This window comes from Phyllostomus discolor, chromosome 6, assembly GCF_004126475.2.
Source record: "Phyllostomus discolor isolate MPI-MPIP mPhyDis1 chromosome 6, mPhyDis1.pri.v3, whole genome shotgun sequence".
NCBI lineage: Eukaryota > Metazoa > Chordata > Mammalia > Chiroptera > Phyllostomidae > Phyllostomus > Phyllostomus discolor.
This window is the reverse complement of record NC_040908.2, coordinates 26,406,421-26,430,443: the sequence shown is the minus strand read 5'-3', so window position 1 is coordinate 26,430,443 and position 24,023 is coordinate 26,406,421. Positions and strand designations below refer to the sequence as shown.

Here is a 24,023-nt window from a genome sequence, read left to right as displayed (position 1 = left end):
TAATGTGGTTTCATTATACATTAGAGCAAGTTGTCTCTTCTATGGCTTTTCTTTTTCAGAATATTTCCATTTTTGACTTTTTTTCTTCGAGAAAAACTTTAGAACAGCTTAGTCATATTTTTAAAGAATGCCTACTGATTTTGATTTAGATTAATTGATGTAAAATTTATCCATTTGATAAATTTTTGCTGACTACCTACTATGTGTCATGTGTTCTCCTAGCTACTTGGAATACAGTGAATCAACCTAGAATAGAGGTTACATTCTAAGAGGAAGATAGAAAATATACAAAATAAAGAAGCAAAATATATAGGATTAGATGGTATGAGTGCTATGAAGAAAAATAAAGCAGAGAAATAAAGCAGGGGGAGAGGGTGACCCAAGGATGGGGTGAGGGCTACAGTTTAAAACATAATGGTCACTTTAGATGTCTTTGCTCAGTTGTTATTGATAGGGTGATATTTGAAATTGACCCCAAAGGGGCGAGGGAATGATTATTGGGTATACTTGTGGGAAAAGTGTTCCAGGTGGAGGAATAGCATGAGCAAAGGTGTCGGCATGTTGTTGGAACAAAGGCAGACCAAGCTAGAGTTAATGAACAAAGATCAAGATGAGACATAATAGTGGGGCCAGATCCACAGTGTCTCGTTAGTCAGTGTAGCATTTTGGCTACTACTTTGACTGGGAGGAACATTACTGGATGATTTTAGGTGGAGGAAAAACATGGTGTTTTGGTCTTATCATTTTGGCTATTCTGTTGAGGATAGTCTAAGTTATTTTCTGGCAGTATTTTGAAGGTCTAGTGTAATGTTCCCTCATTTGTAATGAGTCCCCTCCTTCCTTACATATCCTTGTACTACAGAGTTGTCAAGAATTTTAATATCTGCTTTTTTCCTAGCTCACTAAATTGCCTACATGAATTTTTTCTAACTGAGGCCATACAAAGTTTTACTTCTCGTCTTCAGGAAGAATTGAATACTACTGATGTATACTCTTATAGGAAAGTAATTGACAATATATCTTCATGTATGGAGAACTTTAACTTGGGTAAGCCAGCTCTTTTCTAGTGCTTTTTCTGGCTGACACCTGCCAGTATATCCTTGTTTTTAAGTGATGTTAATTTTGGCCCCGAAATTTCTTACCAGTGTTATTAATTTTTTCTCTCACAGGTATAACAAGTGTTAATAATCTTCTTGAAAATGGTAAGTCCTATTATTTTATTTTATTCTGAGAGGTAACTGCTTGTATGAGTTATTTTGGAACTGGTTCTTTTAAGCTTCTTGACAGTAGGTAGAGTACTGCAGATAACTAAGGTACATCATGTTCCTTCCTTTTAAATTTCTACTTCTCTACTATGGTGTCATTTTAAGTAACAGTGATTTAAAAATTCTCTTGTGCTGAAGTTAAAGTTCACAGTTTTTAAGTTCTGGTTTGTCATTATGTTCTTTTCGTTTCAGTGCTTCATTTTCTACAGAAGAGTTTAATTGAAATCTCGGAAGAAAATAGGCAAGTGTTGTGTGTTGGCATGCCTGTGCGTACTTGTCATAATTGCATATGTCTTTGTACAGAAGGAGGTTTTTTTTTTTTTTTTTTTTTAATATTTTATTTATTTATTTTTTAGAGAGGGAAGGGAGGGAGATAGAGAGAGACAGACAGACAGACAGACATCAATGTGCGGTTGCTGGGGGTTATGGCCTGCAACCCAAGAATGTACCCTGGCTGGGAATCGAACCTGGGACACTTTGGTTCCCAGCCCGCGCTCAATCCACTGAGCTACGCCAGCCAGGGCTAGGAGTTTTTAAAAAGTTCTACAACGTGCTTCTTTCTATGCCACTCCATTAACATTAGACCTAATTATATAAATGCATTTTTCAGAGGTTTGATATTTAATTTTTCAAAATCAAATAAATTATTATGAGAATAAATGAGAAAGGGAAGAGCTCTTTCCTCAACCTGAATGTTCCTTTTTCATAGCATCCTGTTCTTACTTTGTGGACGAAGTACTCTCTGTTATCTCTCTGAAGATAATAATGACAGTTTTTTAAGTTGTTTTTAAAATTTTTACATAGCCTCAATTTCTTCCAAGTTGCTTTTTTTTGTGTTTGCTGCTGTTGGTCACCATATTTGTGCTAGAAGCTTTCCTGAGAAGTCTGGTGATCCTAGGCTGAGCACTTATATTTAAGAATGGGGCACTGACAGTTGATTTGAATCTCTGTGCATGTAGGTATGGTTGATTGCAAGGCTTTTTAAATTAATTTTTATTCATTGATTTTTAGGGAGAGGGAGAGAGACATCGATTTTTGTTGTTCCACTTATTTATGCATTCACTTGTTGATTCCTATATGTACCCCTACAGGGGATCGAACCTGCAACCTTGGTGTATTGGGGTGATGTTCTGACCAACTGAGCTACCCAGCCAGGGCTTGTTTGTACATTTGATTGTGGATTAGTTTAGATGGGTTCTTTCTTTGGGAAACCCCTGCCTGATGTTAGTATCTTTAGGTCTTTTTGTGTGGGTAGTGGATTCACCATGGAAGAATCTTCTAAACCATTGGTGTAATAGTCTGATCGCTGGGTCTGAAAGCTGTTTGCAATATGGTATTGCTCCTGTTTGCAATATGGTATTGCTGCCTTATCTGTGTGTGCTGTGCTCCTGTCCAGGCCTCTGGTGTTTTACCTTCTCTAGAGGTAGACCTGAGGGTATTGATCCAGAGTGTTAATTTTTTACTTTTTCAACTGACTTGTTGCCTGTCTTCCCATTTTCATCCCTGCATTTACTTACCTATTTGTCAGAGAGTACCCGGTGCCCACCATTTCGTAGCCTTTTGGGCCTGCAAATCGGGTTGCTGCTGGGTTTGTTCTCTGGCTTAGCAGTCATCTTTCTTGATTTTGCTAAGCCAGTTATCCCTTACCCATCTGCTTTGTAGCTTATACAGTTTTATTATTGCCTCATTGTCTATTTGTTGCTCTTGTATACTTAAGTCTTTTTATGTTTTAAATCCCTTGTGTGTTGGTTTAGGGAGGTTCTGGGGGAGAGTAGAAGTAACATCTGCACCCTCTTTAGCCCACGGTCTCCTTTTTCCTTAGCAGGAAGGAGCTCCTTCTCTGTCACCTTTTAGGCTCTTTGTCTTTTTAATCTCTTGAATGTGGGTTCTGTCCTTTCTATTCTCCTTGTTCAGACTACTTAGTATTGTCTCCTTCTTCGGTGTCAGCTATCATCTCCGTACTTAGAATGTACAGATTTATCACTCTAACCTAGCTCTCTGCCCTGAGTACTATAGTGGGTTTATATTGTCAGTTGTCTCTTAGACATCTTAACTGGGATGTTTTACACGTGCCTCAAATTCAATGTTTCCAAAAGAAAATTCACTGTCTTTATCCCTTTTCACGACCCATGGTAACCTGTTTTCATTCTTTCTGTCTCTTTGAATTTGCATATTTTAGATGCCTCAAAAAAACTGGAATATAATATTTGTCCCTTTTTGTCTGGTGTATTCAATTATAATATTTTAAAGGTTAATCCATGTAACATATATCAGAATTTCATTCCTTTTTATGGCTGAATTACATTCCATTGTAAATATATACATTCCATTGTATATAACACAGTTTGTTTATCCATTTATCTGTTGATGGACATTTGGGTTATTTCTACCTTTGACTAATGTGAATAATGCTGCTATGAACATTGGTAGGTAGACAAGGATCTGTTTAATCCTTCTTCTCAATTCTTTTGGTCATATACCTAGGAGTGGAGGGCTGGATCATATGGTAATTCTATGTTTAACTTTTTGAGGAACCACCAAACTGTTTTCCCTGACTTAGGATTTCATGTTATCACTCTGTGTTTTGCTATATTGAGAATGGACCGAGAGGAGCACAGATAGAAGCTAGGAAACTAGTTCGGAGCCTATTGTAGTAATCTGAGGGAGAGATGAGAGTGGTTCAGGCCAGGAGTAGCAGTAGGGGGTAGCAGCAGGGGGGTGGATTCTGACTCTGGATGTATTTTGAAGGAGAATAGACCCAACTGGATGGGATGAGGAGGAGAGGAGTCAAGGATGATTACAACGTTTTTGTGGGATAGAGATCCCAGCAGGTGGAGTAGGTTGGAGTTGAAGATAAGTTCACGTAGTTTGGGGTGCCTGTTGGACGTCCAAGTGAAGCTATTGAGTGGGAAGCTTCATATACAAGTCTGGAATGAGAAAGAGAGGTCTGGGCTGGAGATACAATTTGGGAATTGTCAGCGCATAGATTATATTTTAAAGCTAGTGAGCTAGATGAGATGAGTATCAAGGGAATAAATCAGATGAGCAGAAGAGGAGGACTGGGGTCTGAGTCACGGACGGCTCTGCTGTAAGGAGCGCAGGAGGATGGGATGGCCTGGCCCGGCGTCCGAGGAGAACGGTGGTGGAGCAGGAGACAGTCTGGGAGAGCCTGGCCTCCTGGAAGCCATGTGGAGGACGTGTATCAAGTTTGAGGGAGTGTTCAAGTTTATAAATTGTGTCACTTGTTTTAATTTGCTATTTTTACTTAAAAAAGAGAAGTGAGGGTGGTTATTGGCTGAGAAAGAGGAAAATGCTGAGGTAAGTTAAGAGTGTTTAAAGTGTCCAGTAAATGTCTACACAATTGGAATGTTTATGAGACTGGAAGAGAAAGGCATAAATGTCTGCTGTAATCTAAAATTGCTTTTGGCCTTTTGATTGAGGAATGTATTATTTTTGAAGAGGGATAGAAATGCTGACATTTTTATTTGACTTTTTTTTTTTGGTAATAATATCTTTTCTCCATTGTAGAAAGTTTGCTGGAAATCATCTTGTTCAGACGCAGCTGATGAATGACTTGATGGTAGGCATTCGTGTCTCGGTCACATTAGTGCAGAAGACGCAAGGCCTCCAGGGAACTCACTTGGCGATCTCCAGTTCTCCCACGTGGCGGAGTATGTGTGGATTGCTGAGTATTTTTACCAGGTTTTTGAATGACGGTAAGTACAAAAACATACAAATAATGGTAATTGTTGCTCAGTTTTTGCTAGTGATGGTATGACATATATAATACTTAACAGAGATGTAGAAATTCTCCCCTTTCTGCCCCCTCAAAGTGGAGAAAGGCCTGGGATTACAAGGTTTTAACACTTTTTCTTTCAAATGTTCAAGTTCAGCAAGGGATAAGGATGAAGGATTTTTCTAAGTGTGTGTGTATCTTGTATACAAAGAAGAAAACCTAACAGTCTTAGTGTTGAAAAGCCATGGACTTTAAATAGCGAAAGAAAATTCCTGAGAAGAAATTTCCAAATTTGGAAGGGAGATGCAAAAGGTTGGTGCTGCCCACGTGTTTCTCCTTAGCGGCAGGTGCTGTCTTCCGATGGCCATGGTCAGTGCGGGGCGGGGCGTGGCGCTCTTCATAGCTGGTGTGTTGCTTCTGTCCACATGCACTGCACCACTGGGAAAACAGACAGTTAATGAGAAGATGTGTCTTTTTATGAGAGTATTTCAACTAATACATTACAGTGAAGTGGTAGGCTTCGAATATCACCATTGTGCAACCCCCAGTGAGTCAATGTGGGCACTGGGCACCGAGGGCTGCTGATGGTGCAGGAACAGACAGCCAGATGACACGTGCTCCTAGAGCCCTGCTTTCACCACCCGTTGTCTTCTCAAAGGGACTGTACTCGGGACTGGCCCTGTGTCTAGGCCACCCACCGACGTACACGAATTACAGAGGACAAAGGGACATGTTGAACCGCACCAGGAGTAAACAAGGACAATATCCAGATTGTGGGAAACCTCACAGGTCTGAAGGCCAGAGTTCTTCAACAGAAACGTTGTTAACAAAAGGAAAGGGGTGGAGATGGTACATGCAGATTAAAAGACACTTAGACACATATCAGATGTTTAAATAATGGACCAGACTGATGTCATCAGTCTGAAAGGATAATGGTTACTTGGGTGAGAGGAAGGGGCTTGTGGTTGGGGTGAGGCACATGGGTGAGACTTTGGGGCTGGGTTCCACTTCTTTCCGTGGATGGTGGGTACAAGGATATTTGCCTTCTCGTAGTTCACTAAGCTGTAGATTTGTTTGGGGTGGTTTTCTGTATCTCTGTTTAATGTTATCTGTATTTTATGTTACAATAAGATTAACAAGAAAGTGATACTTAACACATTAGTATCACATAAAAAGTTATATTACTTTGTCATCCTTTACCTCCCATTTTATATGTTAATGTATATATGAATATTATCTTAATTTTAAAAAAGCACTAATGGATCTGTTCAAGAGCTCTTATTTGTAGAGAATAGTAACTGACTCTGGTTTTGCTGGGCTGATGGAGACAAATAGTAATCTCATTGTTTATATGGTTTTAAGCTTGGTAACTACTGGAAGTCCTAGCTGAACTGTCCAGTTTGCCTGCCTGCCTTCCTTCCTTCCTTTCTTTCTTTTCTCTTGCATAGGATCTCAGATAGGTATTAAAAGGAAAATAAAGTTACTCTTATTAACATAATTCACAGACATCTTTTCTGAGGATATTTGCTTTTAAAAGAGAAATTTGTTAAATCTAAAAAAAATGACTAATTGGTGAAATGCAGAGAAGACATGATTTTAATATCAAGCAGCCTCTTTTCTGGGAAGTTGATGGCACCTAATCAGTGTTATTTGCTCCAGGATTTCAAAGCTTTGTATATCAGTAAGTATTTAGCTATAAGGAACATGAAACTGAACCTCAGGGACTTAAGCAAATGTGCCTCCCTTCTTTCCCACATAACAAGAAGTTAGGAAGCAGGTGTTCCAGAACTACAGTAGGCAGACTGGGACCTACACGTTTTCGTCTTTCGGCTCTGCCATCTTAACCATGTTGGCTTTCACCCACCTGGTTGTTCCCTCATGGTTGCCATATGACTGCTGTAGCTCCAGGCAGTGTGTCTCTAAGTCAGGAAGGAGGACCAGTTGCATCGTTACTTTTAATCAGGAAAATCAAAAGTGCCCAGGAGCTTTGTGCTTATATCTCTTGGCCTGAACCCTCTTATGGTTGACTTTAATTGCAAGGAAAATTACAGAAATAATTATCTTGCCTTTGGCTGGACACACGGATGCCTTAATCAAAGTAATAGTTCTATTAATATGGATAAAGGACAGAATGGATAATTAGTAGGTAACTTACAATAGGTATTTTAAATCTTTTCAACAGGCCAAATAATTCACCGTGTTATTTAGTATACTTTCTGACAAACCAGAGGCTAAAAGAAAACAAAAAGAAGATAGTAAGTCAAGATCGTTTGGGTACAGTGCCAACTATAGCAGAGTTTGTAATTAGTACTGATGCAGGCTCTTTACGCAAGCCCTGAAATCACTAAGAAAAACTAATGTAACGTAGGGGATTGGGATGCAGAGGCATCAGTGGAGGGGAGGGCACAGGCTATGTTGCTGCTCGAAGTGTTGGGAGGCTGCAGGTGGAGAGGAAGGAAGAGTGGATGTTAGTAAGGGAGGGGAAGGAATCAAATTTATGCAGTATTTATGTGTTGAGCATAAAAGCCTTTATGTTCATTATTCATTTCAACTTTACAAGAACTGTGTCAGATAGGAGTTATATTTTCCTATTTTACAGAAGAGAAAGCTGAGTGCTTGGGAGGTAAAGTAACTTGCCCAAGCAAGTAGTCAAGCTAGAAACTGCACCCAGGACTGTCTTCCCCTGCAGCATCTGCTCTTTCCACTGTACCAGACTATCGTCATTTTTAACACATGCTGTCTACTTCTTTGCCGAACAGATGACCTCTTACGGACGATTCAGAGTACGTCTGGATTAGCTGTTATTCTTTTCATTAAGGCCATGTTTCATCCACCTGAAAAGATTCCTGATTTGGTGAGTGCATCTCCTGTTTAGAATTGTACTTTATTGATAGTTTGACACATGTTTTAAAAATATTTTTAAAGAAGTGAATTAAAATTTATTTGTGTAGTCAGAATCTTTTCTGATGACGTTTTCTCTTACATATAAAGCAATTCCAAAAATTTATATAAAATAGAACACAACAGTTATCTATAAACCTATCTCACAAAAATAATCATTATTAACATTTTTTGGTGTATATTCTTCTAGTTTTTTCTAGTGCTATTTTGATAAATATGTTTTTTATTAAGAATAACCCTAATATTGTATTTTACAGAGAGAAAGCATGCTAGAATCAATTTTTCAGTGAATTGGTCATATGGAAAGTATAATGCCATATGATAATTTGGGTTATAATCCCTATATTTACTACTAGCAGTTAACTTTTTTTAAATTTTAAAATTATTTAGTTAGTTTTAGAGAGAGGGAGGGAGGAAAAAAAAGGTGGAGAGAAACATTGATGTGTGGTTGCCTCTTGTGCACCCCCTACTGGGGACCTGACTCCCAACCCAGGCATGTTCCCTAACCAGGAATTGAACTGGTAACCCCTGGTTTCACAGACCAGCACTCAATCCACTGAGCCAACCCAGCCAGGGCTAGCAATTTCTTCTTTACTGTGTTATCTAGAAACTTACTTTAGCTCCTTGCCTGACTTTATGCAAAATAGGTATGTACTGTTCTCTGAGGTCACACAAAGTAATTATTGGATAAAATTAAAAATTTTCTAAATCATTTCTTAAAAGCATTAATTAAGCTCATCCACCTGCAGGTGGCGATGTGTTGTGCTCTGCCCACAAAATGGTTCATGGACTTAGATTTTCTTTTTCCTATGATAATTTTAACACTTGTAGCTTTTTTACCTTTAGGTTCATTTATTTTTCTTGGGATGTTTTGGTGAAAAGATAGTTTTGGATTTATACTTTGAAATATCTCTGAAAAGTTTTAGAGGCTTTATATGTATTAGCTCTGTTACATTTTTTCAGATTAGTAGCTTGCTTCTCCGTTCAGTGGACTGCGAGAGCATCCCCGAGTGGTTTTTGAACTCCTGCAGGAGGCTTTGCTGCGCTGATGTGTCCGAGTCAGCTCTCCTGTTCCTGTGCCAGGGGACACTCACCATGCTGGACTGGCAGAACGGGAGGATGGGCCCGAGCGGGGAGGCCCTGCTCTTGGACACTGTGCGTGTTTTGTTCACCTTGAGTTCGCAGTGAGTTTCGATACTACTGTCTCATATTTTTTTTGCTTGTCAGACATTTAAAAGGTGGCAAGTGAGCCAGTGAACTTAGTAATTCAGTGAAAAGTGGCCAGGATAATCCTAACTTAAAAGTAAATGAAGTAGATGTAAAAGTAGAACAAGAAAAAATGGGATGATGGGAGAAGGTTATAGATATTATTTGTTCAGGTTAACCTGTAGTGAATATTTCTTTCTTTCTTTTTTTAAAAAAACTTTATTTATTTATGTTTAGAGAGAGGGAGGGAGAGAAGCATTAATCAGTTGCCTCCTGCATGCCCCCAACTGGGTACCTAGCCAGCAACCCAGGCATGTGCCCTACTGGGAATCGAACCAGTGAACTTTTGGCTTGCAGGATGACTCCCAACCCACTGAACACACTAGTCAGGGCTGTAGTGAACATTTCTAAAATTAATTTTAATATTCAGTCTCTAATGTTAGCATTTTTTTAACTATAAAAATTCTATATATATAGTGCTTTGTAGTTTATGAACAACTTCATTATAGGTAATTCAATGTGATCTTCACATGTCTGATAAATAAGATAGGAAATCTAATTTGTTGAATTTGTCTAATTTGTTGCAAGTGAATGCTTTAGGAGAGTAAGTGCTTTAACCTAAGAGCATATTGCTAATAAGCACCTGAGCCAGAACTATAGCCGGGTCTCTTGACTTCACTGGGTTGTAGTTTGTGCTTTTTGGTGTTTTTGCCATAATGCCTGAAAGTGTTCATGTGCTTGACATACCAACCATGGATCCAGTGTGATAGTAATGAGTGTGTAGATAAAGGGAGAAAACTACAATGTTCAAAGATAAGCTTTACATGTTTTCCAGTTTATATGTATTTTAAAATTGTACATATTTTTAAATTGTGCATATTTTAAAATTTATTCTTCATTGTGTTATTTTATAACAGATTGAGGTATAATTTACAGGGGTTTTTTTGTGGGGGTATATTCACAGGAGGTTCAACTATCACTATAATCGACTTTAGAATATTTTCATTACCCTCAAAAGAAACCCTATTCCAACTAACTTTTTCCAACCCTAGCTGCTCAGTATATTGTAAAATACCTGTGAAACAAGCATCACAATCAAAATAATGAACATTTCCATCACCTTCAAGGGTTTCCTGTGTCTTTTTTTGGACTTTCACAAGATGAATAGATTTTATATAAAAGTCTGAAATCTGTTTTGGCCTTATTTCTAATTTTTTGTTGTTGTAAATTTAGTAGTGATTGAATATTCTCATCATTATTTGTGTTTTGTATTTTTAAATTTTAAATGGTTATAAAATGAAATTTCTTTTGCTAGTCACTTTATAATAACATGGCTCATTTTTCTTCAGGATCAAGGAATCAGCTCTGGAAATGTTTCTCTCTAGAATTTTGGCATCTTGGACTAACTCGGCCATATCTGTTCTTGAATCAAGTTCCCCAAGCCTAAAGGACAGTCTGAATGGGAATTCAAGCATAATTAAGAGACTTTTGGAGTATGTCTATACCCACTGGGAACATCCGTTGGATGCTTTGAGACACCAAACCAAAATCATATTCAGAAATATTCTCCAGATGCACCAGCTCACTCTCAAAGAGGCGGAGCTGGACAAGTCAGATTTGGCTGCTGATCATTTCATTTTTGAACTGACTCAGAGTCTTCTGCGATTGGAATGGCATATTAAGGGAAAGTACATATGCCTTGGTTGTTTAGTAGATTGCATAGGAGTTGAACGTATTTTGGCATTAGCTAAAACTATTCCATCGCAAATCTTAGAGGTGATGGGGGACCAGTCACTGGTACCTTATGCAAGTGACCTCTTAGAAACCATGTTTAAAAATCATAAGAGTCATTTGAAATCTCAGGCTGTCGACAGTACTTGGATTGATAAGTGGCATGAGACTTGGGTTTCTCCTCTCCTTTACATACTGTGTGAAGGAAATCTGGATCAAAAATCTTATGTGATTGATTATTACTTGCCAAAATTATTGAATTGCAATCCTGAAAGCTTAAGCTACATGGTAAAGATTCTTCAGACTTCTGCTGATGCTAAAACTGGTAAGAGGGTGATTTTTTTTGTTTGTTTTAGTAATTTCTAGTTAGGATTTTTAAGTGTGTTATCCAGGCAGATGTTGACTATATTCAAATTTAAATGTCATCACTTCTGCGAATAGTAAAGTAGGATATTAACAATAGGGATTTCAGATTGAAACCAATGTTACTGTGAATAGCTGAATAGAGTTTTTTTGGTGAAGTCATTTCTATAGGCTAAGGATTGATTCCAGTTATGATTATGAGGTCTATTTTATTATAGTAGTCCCTCCTTGTGTCCAGGGGATACATTTAAGACTCCCATGGATGCCCGAAGGTAGCTATGGATAGTACCAAACCCTATATATACTATGTTTTTTCCTTGCATACATACTTTTGATAAAGTTTAATTTATAAATTAGGCAATTTCACAGATAGAAGAGTCATTTTTACTATAGATTTTGGCAACACCAGCATACAATAATTTTTTTCCTATCAAGTTGGGAAGTTTCACTTTTTTGCCTAAACACTTTACAGCTTCCCTTTGGTGTACCCAAATTGCCAGCATTAGGACACTTTGCTTTGGGGCCATTATTAAGTAAAATAAGGATTATGTGAACGCCAGCACTGGGATGCTCTGACAGTTGTAACTGAGTTGGCCACTAAGTGACCAGCGGGCCAGCAGCATGTACAGTTTGGATACGCTGGACAAAAGGATGATTCAGGTCTCAGGATGGACAGAGTGGGATGATGTGAGACATCATCACACTGCTCAGAACAGTGCGCAGTGTAAAAGTTGTGATTTGTTTATTTCTGGAATTCTTCATGTAATATTTTTGGGTCACAGTTGACTGTGAGTAACTGGAGCTGGAGAAAATGAACTATGGATAAGGGGTGACTACTGACTTGGGTGTTAATTTATTTTACCAAGTTCTCATTTGTTATTTGGTTGTCAGACTGGAGTAAAAGTGTGTGTGTTTTACATAATTTGCTTATTGAAGTGATCAAAACAGTAATTAAAAGCTATTTTAGCGAAGTTAAACAGGTAAATTGGCAGTGGCAAGTTTTTGCCTCTGGGAAAGAGACAAAATGTTTAGAGACGTGACCCCAAGAAACAGTTGTCTGTAGTAATTTAGAGTAGGCGTAAACATTCCATGGAACCTCAGGAGCCCCGAAGGAGTCACTGCATTAAAGCATAGTATAGTGATTAATATATAAAATTATGATCCTGACTCATCATACAGACCTTAATGTTACTGTATTCTGTTTAACAAAGCAGGAATATGGTACCCTACATCACATTTTAAGAATATTTGCAACTGAAATAATTTTTAAATTTTCAGTACTTCAAAGAGTAGCTTAAGAGCTGAAAAGTCTGATTCCTATATGCAAAAGTAAGTCATTGTTTATGATTTTTAATAATTATTCTTGCCTTTTTGAGAAGCCGTTTAAAGGTCAGTATTCATGAATCTATTCTGAAGTCAGGCAGGATTTGTTTGTTTGTTTGTTTGTTTTTAAGATTTTATTTATTTTCAGAAGGGAAGGGAAGGAGAGAGGGAGAGAAACATCAATGTGTGGTTGCCTTTTGCATACCTGCTACTGGGGACCTGGCCTGCAACCCAGGCTTGTGCCCTGACTGGGAACTGAACTGGCGACTCTTCGGTTCTCAGGCTTTCACTCAATCCACTGAGCCACACCAGCCAGGGCAGGATTGGTTTTTATATCAAGGTGCTCTGTGAGCCAGAGCTCTTTGTCCTCTTAGTAATGGCTGATGTCCTAGCCTGTGAAAGCATCATGTTCTTTGTGATTCTCCTTTTATCTTCTTTACTAGGGAGGAATATGCAGGGAGGTTCAGTGTTTGTTTTTCGAGAAATGAAACACTGAGTGTTTTTCCTATTTTTGGCTGAAAGTCAGTTTAGTTATTTTTATTGTTTCAAACATTTCTCCACCTGATTTTTTTTTCTGATTCACTTGCTAATTTGTTTTTGAATGGTCAAGGGAAAAGTAAAAATACTAGCAAAAAACTATGATTTTTAAAAAAGATAACAATAAGAGGATTTTGCTTATTTGAAATTATTGACACAAGAATTGTTAAATCTTTTAAATAATTATTTTATAATAGGAACTTTAACTTATGCTAAAATTCAGTTTAAAATATGATTTTTATTTTTTAAAAATGTATTATAAACATTAAAATTATAGTGATTATTACATAGCACAATACTGGTCTTTGTTATTGTACTTTTGAAACAAGCAATCTTTTCCATCCTTAGGGTCCCATCATAGTAGAGGGGCTCTGGGAGCTTTGATGGCATGTCTGCGAACAGCGAGAGCTCATGGACACCTTCAGTCTGCAGCTGATGCTTGGGGAAATCTTGTGTCCCGTGCAAAAATAAAGCAAGGCTTAATTCATCAGCACTGCCAGGTAAGCCAACAGAATACCTAGGAGTTCATGCATGCACTAGATCCCTGATTTATTTTTCATTTAGCAGTTTAGTACAGAGGCCCCTGTTATGCCCATCGCTATTTTAAGGGGTCCATAAGGATGATGAATAGAGAATGAAAAGTGAAGACCATGTACTTAGGCTACTTAGAGTTTAGTTGAAGGTATAAGAAAACCTGCATAAAACAACTAGAGACTCTTAGAAGAAAATACAGATACAAGAATCCTTTATGTGTAAGGACTCAGGAAGCTCAGGAGAAGAGACTGGAGCTCTGGCGGCTGATCAGGGCAGTGCTAACTGTGGTTAGAGGAGAGGAAGCACTGGAGCCCCACAGAGTGACAGACAGGACCGGAGAATGACTGAACGAGCTGTTTGGCAGGAGTGGAGTGTTCCGTCTGTGTTAGGGAAGCCTCCAGTCCTAGGCTGAAGGCGTCAGTTTTCATTCACTTGGTAACTGGGAACCACTTCCAGCAGTGAGGTGGAGTTAATGCAGACAGAGGTGAGTGTGCAGGCTGGGAGCAGAAAGAAAGGAGACTGGTCAGACTGCACGACAGTGATCTGAGAGCAAAGTGACGAGGTCCCGGGGTGGGGTGGCCACTGAGAAAGCGAATGAAGTGGACCATTCCTGTGGGATAAGAATCTTTAAGACTGTTTAATAAATATCCAATTTACACATTTAATAAAGTAATTTCATAGAAAATAACTTTAGGATCTTTGGGATTAGGGCACCTTTCTTAAGTACACATGGGTAAACAAAGGCTTACTGATTTTTTTTCCCTTTGGTAGCCTGTGTAAATAATTAACCATGTCAAGTGGTTTAGGCTTCACTTATTTCATTGAAAAATTAACATTTTACCTGGCTGGTGTACCTCAGTGGATTGAATGCAGGCCTGTGAACCAAAGTGTCCAGTCAGGGCACATGCCTGGGTTATGGGCTACATCCCCAGTAGGGGGTGCACAAGAGGCAACCACACATTGATGTTTCTCTCCCTCTCTTTCTCTGTCCCCCTCTCTCTAAAAATAAATAAACTCTTTTTAAAAAAGAGAGAAAGAAAAATTAACATTTTATTGCTTGATGTGTTTCAGGTACGGATAGATACATTAGGCTTGCTTTGTGAAAGTAATCGAAGCACAGAAATCGTTTCCACCGAAGAAATGCAGTGGATTCAGTTCTTTATCACATACAATCTTAATAGTCAGTCTCCAGGAGTGCGGCAGCAGATTTGTTCTCTTCTTAAAAAGGTAGAGTTTTTCATCAGAAAGCATTGGAATGTGTGAACTTTGCTCTTGAAATGTTTTATGAAAAGAGCCCCGACCTTGGGAGTGAGTGAGAATAACGGTCACGGGCTGGGAGTGCCGCAGCTCTTCACGGCCCTTCTGTGAGCTGTGCCATGCTCCGGAAGAAGACTGTACGTGTGGGATTCAAGTCCGCAGTGAAAAGTCTTGTCATTTTGGTGTAATAAATCAAACTGGGCCTTTTTTTTTTTTTTGAAAGGGAAAAAAGTTTAGTGATGAGTTTTTGTGGTGTGAGTTATCTTAAGAAACTTTGTTAGGAGAAAGGAGGATGCCTTTGTATTTTTATAGTTTCGCGAAGCACCTCATGAAACAGTCATTATTGAATAATTCAACTTGAAATAATCATGTGACACATTTATGGAGTGAAGAATTGTTAGAGTATAGAAGTAAATATATTATCTTTAGTTAGGTTCAGGATGACCTACAGGAAACAACTGTGATTTAATGACTTGTGTCCTGGTTTGCAGTAATATGTTGGTTTTGGTTTTTAAAATATAAACGCTAATTTTCTATCAGAAAGAGACACTGTGTAAACATTAAGAGTTTAAAAACCAGTACTTTCCTTGCCTCAAGTTTTAGTGTAAAGAATTTAGAAAGTGTTTCCTTTGTCTTGTAGGCTGACATTGAAGGTTCACGTGGCTCACTTGTGCTTCATTTTTCTTTTTCTCCAAAGTTGTTTTGTAGGATACAGGAGAGTTCTCAGGTACTTTATAAACTGGAACAAAACAAATCCAAACACGAACCAGAGAATGAGTTAACCAGACAACACCCTTCTGTTTCTTTATGGCAATATAAGGTAGGTGATACACTTCTAGACATACGGATTTGTAAGAAACCCAAAACAATGAATGAACATTACTATGAACATGCATTAAAGGGAAAGAAATGGAAGTCTCCTGGTAAGTAGGGCTTACGTGTTGTGTCCTTCAGGCTGGGTTCCACATATTCCTGTTGGTGCTTTTGCACTTCTCTTGCGGCAGACTGAGGGGTGGAACCAGTGCTGGATTTCAGGTCTGTTGGAAAATGATATTAGTGAGTTGTCCTCAATAATTTACAGCTTCTGTGGGCCAGGTGAATTTAGTCCTTTAACCAAAGGGTAATTGCTGGCCCTGAACTTCTCCATAACTCCCTAGGGTGGAAGACGGCTGTGTCTGGGCCTGCTTCCATTATACTGTGATACTCAGTGGCTTGATGGGCTCCTGGCCCATGGCCCAGCTATGGAGGTTCCTGTTTATCCCCTTTTGGAGAGAGCTTGAAGAGTGGGGTAGGGTGACTTTTAGGATCCTGTGTTAATGGGATGGATGGAACCTCAGATATAGAAGCCCCAGTCTGGGCCGGGGCTCATCTTGACAACTTTAATTTCTGTCCATCTGAACAGAATGAGCTTTTCACCACTGGTTCTACTCCAAATCTAGTCTCTCAGAAGTAGACTCTAATTTTTCTTCTAAGACACAGGTAGAGGACAGTATTCATCTATTTTATTTCATTTAGGGAAACAAGTGTAATAAATTGATGTATTGGAGCTGTAATATACTACCTACCCTAAACATTACGGATGGGCCCTAGGTTTCAATTTTGTAATAAAAGATAAAAAGTCATCTGAAGAAGAATATTCTTTTTTTTAAAGATTTTATTTATTTTTAGAGAGGGAAGGGAGGGAGATAGAGAGAGAGAAACATCAATGTGTGGTTGCTGGGGGCCGTGGTCTGCAACCCAGGCATGTGCCCTAACTGGGAATCGAACCTGCGATGCTTTGGTTCACAGCCCACGCTCAATCCACTGAGCTACGCTAGCCAGGGCTTGAAGAAGAATATTCTTATACAGAGGCTGAACTCATCTTCGTTTTTGTAGAATCCCAACAATGAAGATTAGAAAAGTATAATCTAGTCCTAATTCTGCTATTAACTAGTTGGCTTCCTTTATGAATCTATTCAACTGTAAGTGGGGTTAGTAACCTCTGTGAAAAGGTTGGTTTTGAGAATAAAGTGAGAAAGTTCTTTGAACCTCTAAATCACTCCAGAGAGCCTTGTTGGGAGTCATTAAAAGTGATTAGAGTATATACTGAGCACTTACTGTGTGGAACAGTTATGTTTTAGCCTTTCTGGGGTCTACAAAAACACATCTCTTTTGCTTCTTTTTGCAAGGGGTAACGTGATATTTTCTCTGAATTAGGTACTTAGAAACACAAAACCAGTTTTGTGGATTGACGTTCTGGATTTCCTTGTGTGCGTGTTTTCTTAGCTGTGCTTATGGATATATATTTTTTGACAGCTAGTCTTTAGAGTCTTAATCAGAGTCAGTCTCGTGGTTCTTACATTTTCTCCCAACTGTAGTCACCTGTGGCTTTGCAGGTTGTGACTTTGGCATTATCTTGTAAACACCAGCGTGACAGTGGGTGTCGTGCACAGTGTGTGGTAGGCCCAGAGCCCGTTGACAGACTGAGCGCTGGGGAAGAGAAGAGGCCGTTATCTGGAAAGGATGTTCTTAGTCCAGTGAAGGAGGTTATTTTATAACTGAAAAACTGGTATTAATAGCTAGAGTACTTTTAAGTTTATAAAATGCTTTATTTGCTGTGAGATAGACATTATTATCCTCACCTAAAAGTGACAAAACTGAAGCTGGGAAAAGTTGAGTAACCTGCTCAAGGTCTCTCAGCTCATAAGTAGTGATCCAGATTTGCTCTTGACTCTAAAATCTGAGTAGTGTTTTCCCTCAGTATCAGCTTAAGTGAAGGTTTGGAGGTAAGAAAGGACAGAGAGAATTTGGGGAATGGTGAATCCACTAATGTGAATGATATAAGATACTTGGAGGAACAGAGGAGGTGAGTAATGGCAAGTGAGTTAGAAAAGCAAGTTGGAAATTAGTTAGTAAATCAAGTAGAGTTTTGAATGCTAGTTAAGGTAATTGGAAACCTCACTAGGAGCCATTAAAAGTGACTAGAGCACCCCTGGTTGATGTGGCTCAGTGGATGGAGCCCTGGCCTGCAAACCAAAGGGTCGCTGGTTCATTCCCAATCAGGGCACATGCCTGGGTTGTGGGCCATGTTCCCAGCAGGGGGCGTGCAAGACGCAACCACACGTTAATGTTTCTCTCCCTCTCTTTCTCCCTCCCTTCCTCTCTCTCTTAAAAAAAAAAATACTCTTTTAAAAAAAGTAGCCAGAGCAAATCTTGTATGTGTGTGTAAGACAGTATGCTCAGGACAAGGGATATAAATGTACTGTATAAACCATGGTCCCTGCCTTCATTGTGTTTGCAGTCTGGCTGAGGGAAAGAACTCTATCTAAAAATATTATAAATGACACTAATTGGTATAAGATCATTCTTAAAGGATGAATGTGTTGCCCTTTAATAGGAATATTATGTTACTCATAATTAAAATTAGTTTAACTAGGATATTTTCAATAACTACCCTATTTCTTTGAAACCCAATAGAAATAATAAACTAATAAACTCTTACATAAGGTCTGTAAGGGCCTGTGGGATAAATCCTTGAAGTTGTAAGTCCTTGACCAAAGAAATGAATGCAGGGATCCTACTAGAGTCAGTTGAGACTAGAGCTGCTTTTGTCTGCTCAGTTACAAATACATGTCATCAGGGCATAGTAGTGATGAGATGCCTGAGAATCACAACTTTTCCTAATAATTTTTCTCTTTGATCTTACACAGAAAAAATAACCCTATTATTATTTTATTTGGAGGAAACAGATTTTATCCTGGATGAAGTGTTTTCTACTTTGCTTTTGGTTGAAAAATTTCATTTTACTGAAAGTTTTAATTTTTCATCATTTGTATAAACAGAATAGTAGAGCAGGAGTCTCAAAGGGGCAGACAGAAAACAATGGAATTCTGGGACTTTTTAAAGGAATTATGTCATTATAGCCAAATGTATAAAGCATTACATTCATCAGATTTATCGGGTAGTACATATTGGATATTTCTTTGGTCATTTAAAAACGTAAAATGTATACATCCCTTTGATGCCTGAATGCCCCTAGTGAAGAAAGTCAGTAGTCATACAGCTTTAGCATAAGTCAGGGCAGAGTGGAGCTGTTTTTACTAAAAATGTTTTTTTCTTGAGAGGAGTACAATTGGAATTGTACTTATTGACTCTACAAATACAGAGTTCATTAAGGGTATGATGTAGCTTATGATCAAGGGTGTCAATCAGAATTGTCCAGGGAACTGAACAGCTAGTATTGTTTAAAAAAAATCTTTTCTCCCTTAATTAAAAGAAAAAGCCCCATTCTTAAAGGTGATGCTTTGAAGATAACCTATTGTGAGTTAACTCAATTATACTTATTGTACTTTATTTTTAGAGTTTCATGTCATCCATTTGCAACAGTCTTTTTGAAGCATTGTTTCCTGGCTCTTCCTACCCAACTAGATTTTCAGCTCTAACCATTTTAGGCTCAATAGCTGAAGTTTTCCCTGTCCCCGAAGGTAAGTTTTCAATAATGTTTAGGAAGGAAAGTGTTTTTATTTTGAAACACTTTCCTAAACACATGCTTTTTCAACATTTTGTTTTACTTGAATTTTGTTGTCTTTTTAGGTTCTTACGGGAGGTTCTATTTTCCCTATATAATGCTTATGTGCACATAATTAAATTTGTCAGTAAGGGACAGGATGGCGAGACACTGTCAATAGTTATTATTTACCAACTCAAAACTACAGTTTTCATGGAACTGTGATTATTACAAGAATTGCTATTTTCCTCATGCCCCAATTTACATGTTGATGTCCTAATATAGTGCTCAGTCAGTTAAGTTTTAAATGTAAAACAAAATAGTTTTATGTATAACATTCCTCAGTGAGTCTTTGTGGTTAAAATGTGGTTTCCCTTCACATGCTGTGCATTTTGTAAGCCTCAGTCTGGTGCAGACAGACTGTAAGAGGGCGGCGTTTCCAGGTATTCTGATTTAGTGATGCCCTTTGTTTCTTCTTCCGGGGGTGGGGGGGGCCCTCGGAGAGGCTGAACATGTAACTTCCCTCTGCGTTTTTTTCCCTTTGCGACAAGATATGATTCTTTTTATCCGTGTACATGAGTTTATGTGTGTTTTCACATGGATTTCTTATTTGTGCTCAGTCTTTCTTGACTGTGGTCAAACAGAAAAACGTCCTGCTCAGCTGCTTTTTCTGAAGGAATGGCCAGAGGATCAGGGAACTTTACATTATAATTAGAATTTTTTTTTAGTTTAAGTTTTTAGCAAAGTATAATTTTTTAGCTGGGAGGAGAGTAATTTGGTACTAACACAGGCTTGCTTCTAGGCTCAAAAACCATTATTTTCAAGTTTTTATTTGAAAAAATTTAAACCAACAGTAAAGTTTCAAGAATAGTTCAGTGCACGGCCATGTATCCTCTACGCAGATTTACTACTTGTTTATATTTTGCCATACAGAAAGTCCACACTTAATGGCAATAATGGGTTTTTGAAGTTGTAATTTTAAGTGAAACAGCATGTAACTAGACCAATTTTACCAAAGGCTAGTTGTTATAAATAGGAGTTGAGTTTCTACAGCATACATTTGGCCACAAAAACATCACCTAACTTCTAAGTAAAGACCTAAAACACTTCTAATACTAAACATGGAAATAAATGTGAGATACACATACATTTAAGAAAGATTAATAAAAACAAGTAAGATAATTCTTTTCCAGCCCATTTATTTTGGTCAGGGTCTTGGGTGGCCTGAGCCCATCCTGACAGCTCAAGGCACAAGGTGGGAATTCACCCTGAGCAGGATGCGCTTCCCTTGCAGGGAGCAAGCTCCCCCACACACCACACTTACTCAGACTGGGACCATTCAGACACGCCAGTTACCCAAACATGGGCATCTTTGGGATGTGGGAGGAGACTGGACTACCTGTAGAAAACCCATGCCGACATGGGGAGAACTTGCAGGCTCCACACCGACAGTGGCCCCTGCCAGGAATCCATCATCAGTGTTATAATGAAAGGGCATTGAATGAAATGATGTTATTCAAGAACCTGCCATATTTGCTTTGTCTCTTTATCATTAATTTTCTAACAATAACACAGATATCACATTCAGGAAATTTAATGTTGATGTAATGCTGTTATCTAATATATAGTCTATATTCAAAGTTTTCCAATTGTCCCAATAGGTAGCCTTTTTTAGAAAAAAATCTTTTCCCTGTAATTCAGGAACCAGTCCAAGATCATACATTGCATTTTGTTGTTATATCTCTTTTTGCCTCCTTTAATCTGGAAAGTGTGTTATTTTGTGACATTAACATTTTAGAAAAATGTATTCACTCTTACTGTTTCCTCATGATTTCATTGAGGTTATACATTTTTGGTAGGAATGTTGCCTCGGTGATGTGATGTTTTTCTCAGGGCATCGTATCAGGAAGCACATGAGGTTGGCTTGTCCCAGGATGATCAATCTGATCACCTTGTGAAAGCAGATGTGGGAGGCCGAAAAATGACCTCCAGAAGCCATCCACATCAAATCCTCAGAACCCGTGTGTGGACACTTTACTTGGAAACAGATTCTCTGCAGATATGATTAAGTTAAGATCTTAAAGTGAGATAATCTCAGATGATCTGGATGGGGCTCCGTGCCATCACAAGTGTCGGTATGAGAGAGAGAGGCAAAGGGAGATGCGGAGGCAAAGGGGGAGAGGGGAACATGGGAGAGGAGGAGTCGATGTGGCAGCCATAGAATCTTGGCCACCAGCAGAAGCTGAAAGAGACAAGGGACAAGTTCTCCTTTTGAGCCTCTCCAGTAAGCACAGCCCTAACAACACCTTGATTTTGAACTTCTGGCTTCCAGGACTGTGAGAGAATAGATTTCTGTGGTTTTAAGCTACCGAGTTGGTGGTAAAAATTGTTACAACTACCACAGAAAATGTATATAGGGGCATCCACCAATTTAGAGAATTTCAATGGTACTACAGCTGAACTTAGAAAATAAAGTTTTATCTAAGAGTGATTGTCCAATTAACAAAAGGTGTTCTGTACATTTAACGTAGTTATAGTTGCACTTAGGTATAGGAGAAATAACACTAGGCTGAGTTATACTGGTAATTTTTCAACTGAGAGAGTAGTTTAACACATTTAAATGTACTTTAAAAGTGAAAAACCTGATTCATCTTCCTAATGAATGAGTCACATAATTAGTGACTGTTATCATAGTATTGTCACAGTATTTATGTTAATTAAACAACTTGGGGGTAATGCAAATGATGCAAGTCATACTATATCTATTACCTTTACAGAAAGCTAAAGAGGCATGGCCGTGAAATACAGGATGGGAAATGTGGACTTACTCTTCATCTTTTTCTCAAGAACTTTAACGTGGGCCTTATTTTACAGAAAGTCTGTGATTTGGGACTAGTCAAATGGTTTCTCCTTTTCCTCAAGTATGTCCTAGTTCAAGAAGAATAAGCCACATGCATCTTTCTTACTCAATAAAATATCACAGTATTCATGGTGAAACACTTGATTTCACAATTAGATTAAAGAGTTGTTTGGCGAATATTTATTTAGTGCTTATTATATGTCATGCAGCCAAAGATACGCAGTGCTTCCCATTTCCGGCTTAGATTTTAGTGAAGAGAATTAGACAGTAAATTCCCAAGTAATACATAGAATTTCAGGTGAGGGTAAGAAATATTTCAAGCTAAGAAGGGGAAGAAGATATCCCAGACCGCCTGGGAGGATGGGGAGGGCTAGCTGTTTCATACAGTAGTGTCAGAGAGGGCTGCCTATTTGAGCATAGCTCTTAAACAACCAGTGGGTAAGGAAGAAATCACAAGGGAAATTAGACACTACTCCAAGAGAAATGAAAACAAAAATATAGCATACTAACATTTATGGGATGAAACAAAAGCAGACCTCAGAGGGAGATTTATAGCTGTACATGCCAACATTGAAAAAGAAGAGAGATCTGAGGTCAATAATCTGACTTTATACCTCAAGGAATTAGAAAAAGAAAGGCAAACCTCACCTCAAGGTAGCAGAAGGGAGGAAATAATGAAGATTAGTATGGAGATAAATGAAGTGGAGTACAGAAAAACAATACAGAGAATCAATGAAACCAAAAGTTGGGTTTTTTTTTTTTAAATCAACAAAACTGACAAAGTTTTCGCTATGCTGACTAAGGAAAAAAGAAGGCATAAATAACTAAAATAAAAAATGAAAGGGTGTTTCTACTGAGCTTACAGAAATAACAAAGATTGTAAGACAGTGCTTTGAACAATGTATTTCCAGTAACTTAATAACCTGAATGACATGGACAGATTCCTGGAAACATAAAATTACATAAGAAAAATAGAAAATGTGAACAGACCAATAGCAAGTAAAGAGATAGAGTTGGTAATCAAAAGCCTCTACGCAGAGTCCAGGAGTGGCTTCACTGGTGAATTCTACCAAAGGTGGGAAGAAGAATGAACACTAATCCTAATCACACTCTTCCAAAAAATTGGAGAGGAGGGAACATTTCCTAACCTAGCATCACCCTGCTACCAAAGCCAGATAAACTCCACAAGAGAACAATAGGCTAGTCTCCCTTAAAAATATAGATGCAAAAATTCTTAACAAAGTACTGACAAACCAAATCTTAACAGCATTCTAAAAGTACGTATTATACATCATGGCTAAGTAAGTGGAATTTAATCCCAGGAATGTACGGGTGGTTCAACAAAAGGAAAAAATAGTCAATGTAACATACAATACGTACCACATTTAGAACGAAGGAAAAACACACGATAATCTCGATAAACATTCGGCAAACTAGGAATATAAGGAACGTCTCAGTGTGATAAAGAACAGTCATGAAAAACCCACGGCCAACATTCTATCATGCTCACAGGGAAAGACAGACAGCCTTTCTCCTGAGACGTGGATGCTCACTTTCGCCACTGCTATTCCCCATTGTAGTGAAAGTTTTAGCGGAACAATAAGGCAAGAGAAAAGAAAAAGAAAGGTATCCAAATTTGACTAGAAGAAGCAAATTTGAGCAGAGGTGTGAATGAAGTGACAAATACTTCATTTCCTTGCTTTACGAATTTTACAGGGGTATACTACCTTGTGAGTTAAGATGAAATAAAAATTCACTGATTTATATTGAACAACTTCTGTCAAATTAAGTAAATGTAGGACTGTTTTCAGTTATTATCAGGTT

The 24,023-nt window shown here is 38.3% G+C and overlaps 1 protein-coding gene across 5 annotated transcripts in view; it reads left to right on the top strand.

Moving 5' to 3' along the window:
- THADA (THADA armadillo repeat containing) overlaps window positions 1–24,023 on the top strand; it is a 287,667-nt gene that overhangs the window by 5,047 nt on the left and 258,597 nt on the right. For 3 of the 5 annotated variants that reach the window (XM_036027907.1, XM_036027906.1, XM_036027908.1), the window contains exons 5-15: window positions 899–1,047; window positions 1,170–1,202; window positions 1,458–1,510; window positions 4,798–4,981; window positions 7,761–7,855; window positions 8,866–9,086; window positions 10,458–11,164; window positions 13,411–13,562; window positions 14,668–14,823; window positions 15,551–15,673; window positions 19,193–19,316. In XM_036027907.1, the coding sequence (XP_035883800.1) occupies window positions 899–1,047; window positions 1,170–1,202; window positions 1,458–1,510; window positions 4,798–4,981; window positions 7,761–7,855; window positions 8,866–9,086; window positions 10,458–11,164; window positions 13,411–13,562; window positions 14,668–14,823; window positions 15,551–15,673; window positions 19,193–19,316 (1,997 nt within the window). Of the gene's footprint in view, window positions 1–898; window positions 1,048–1,169; window positions 1,207–1,457; window positions 1,511–4,793; window positions 4,982–7,760; window positions 7,856–8,865; window positions 9,087–10,457; window positions 11,165–13,410; window positions 13,563–14,667; window positions 14,824–15,550; window positions 15,674–19,192; window positions 19,317–24,023 lie in introns of those variants that run through there. The other 2 variants (XM_028514640.2, XM_036027909.1) reach the window with 2 other exon arrangements.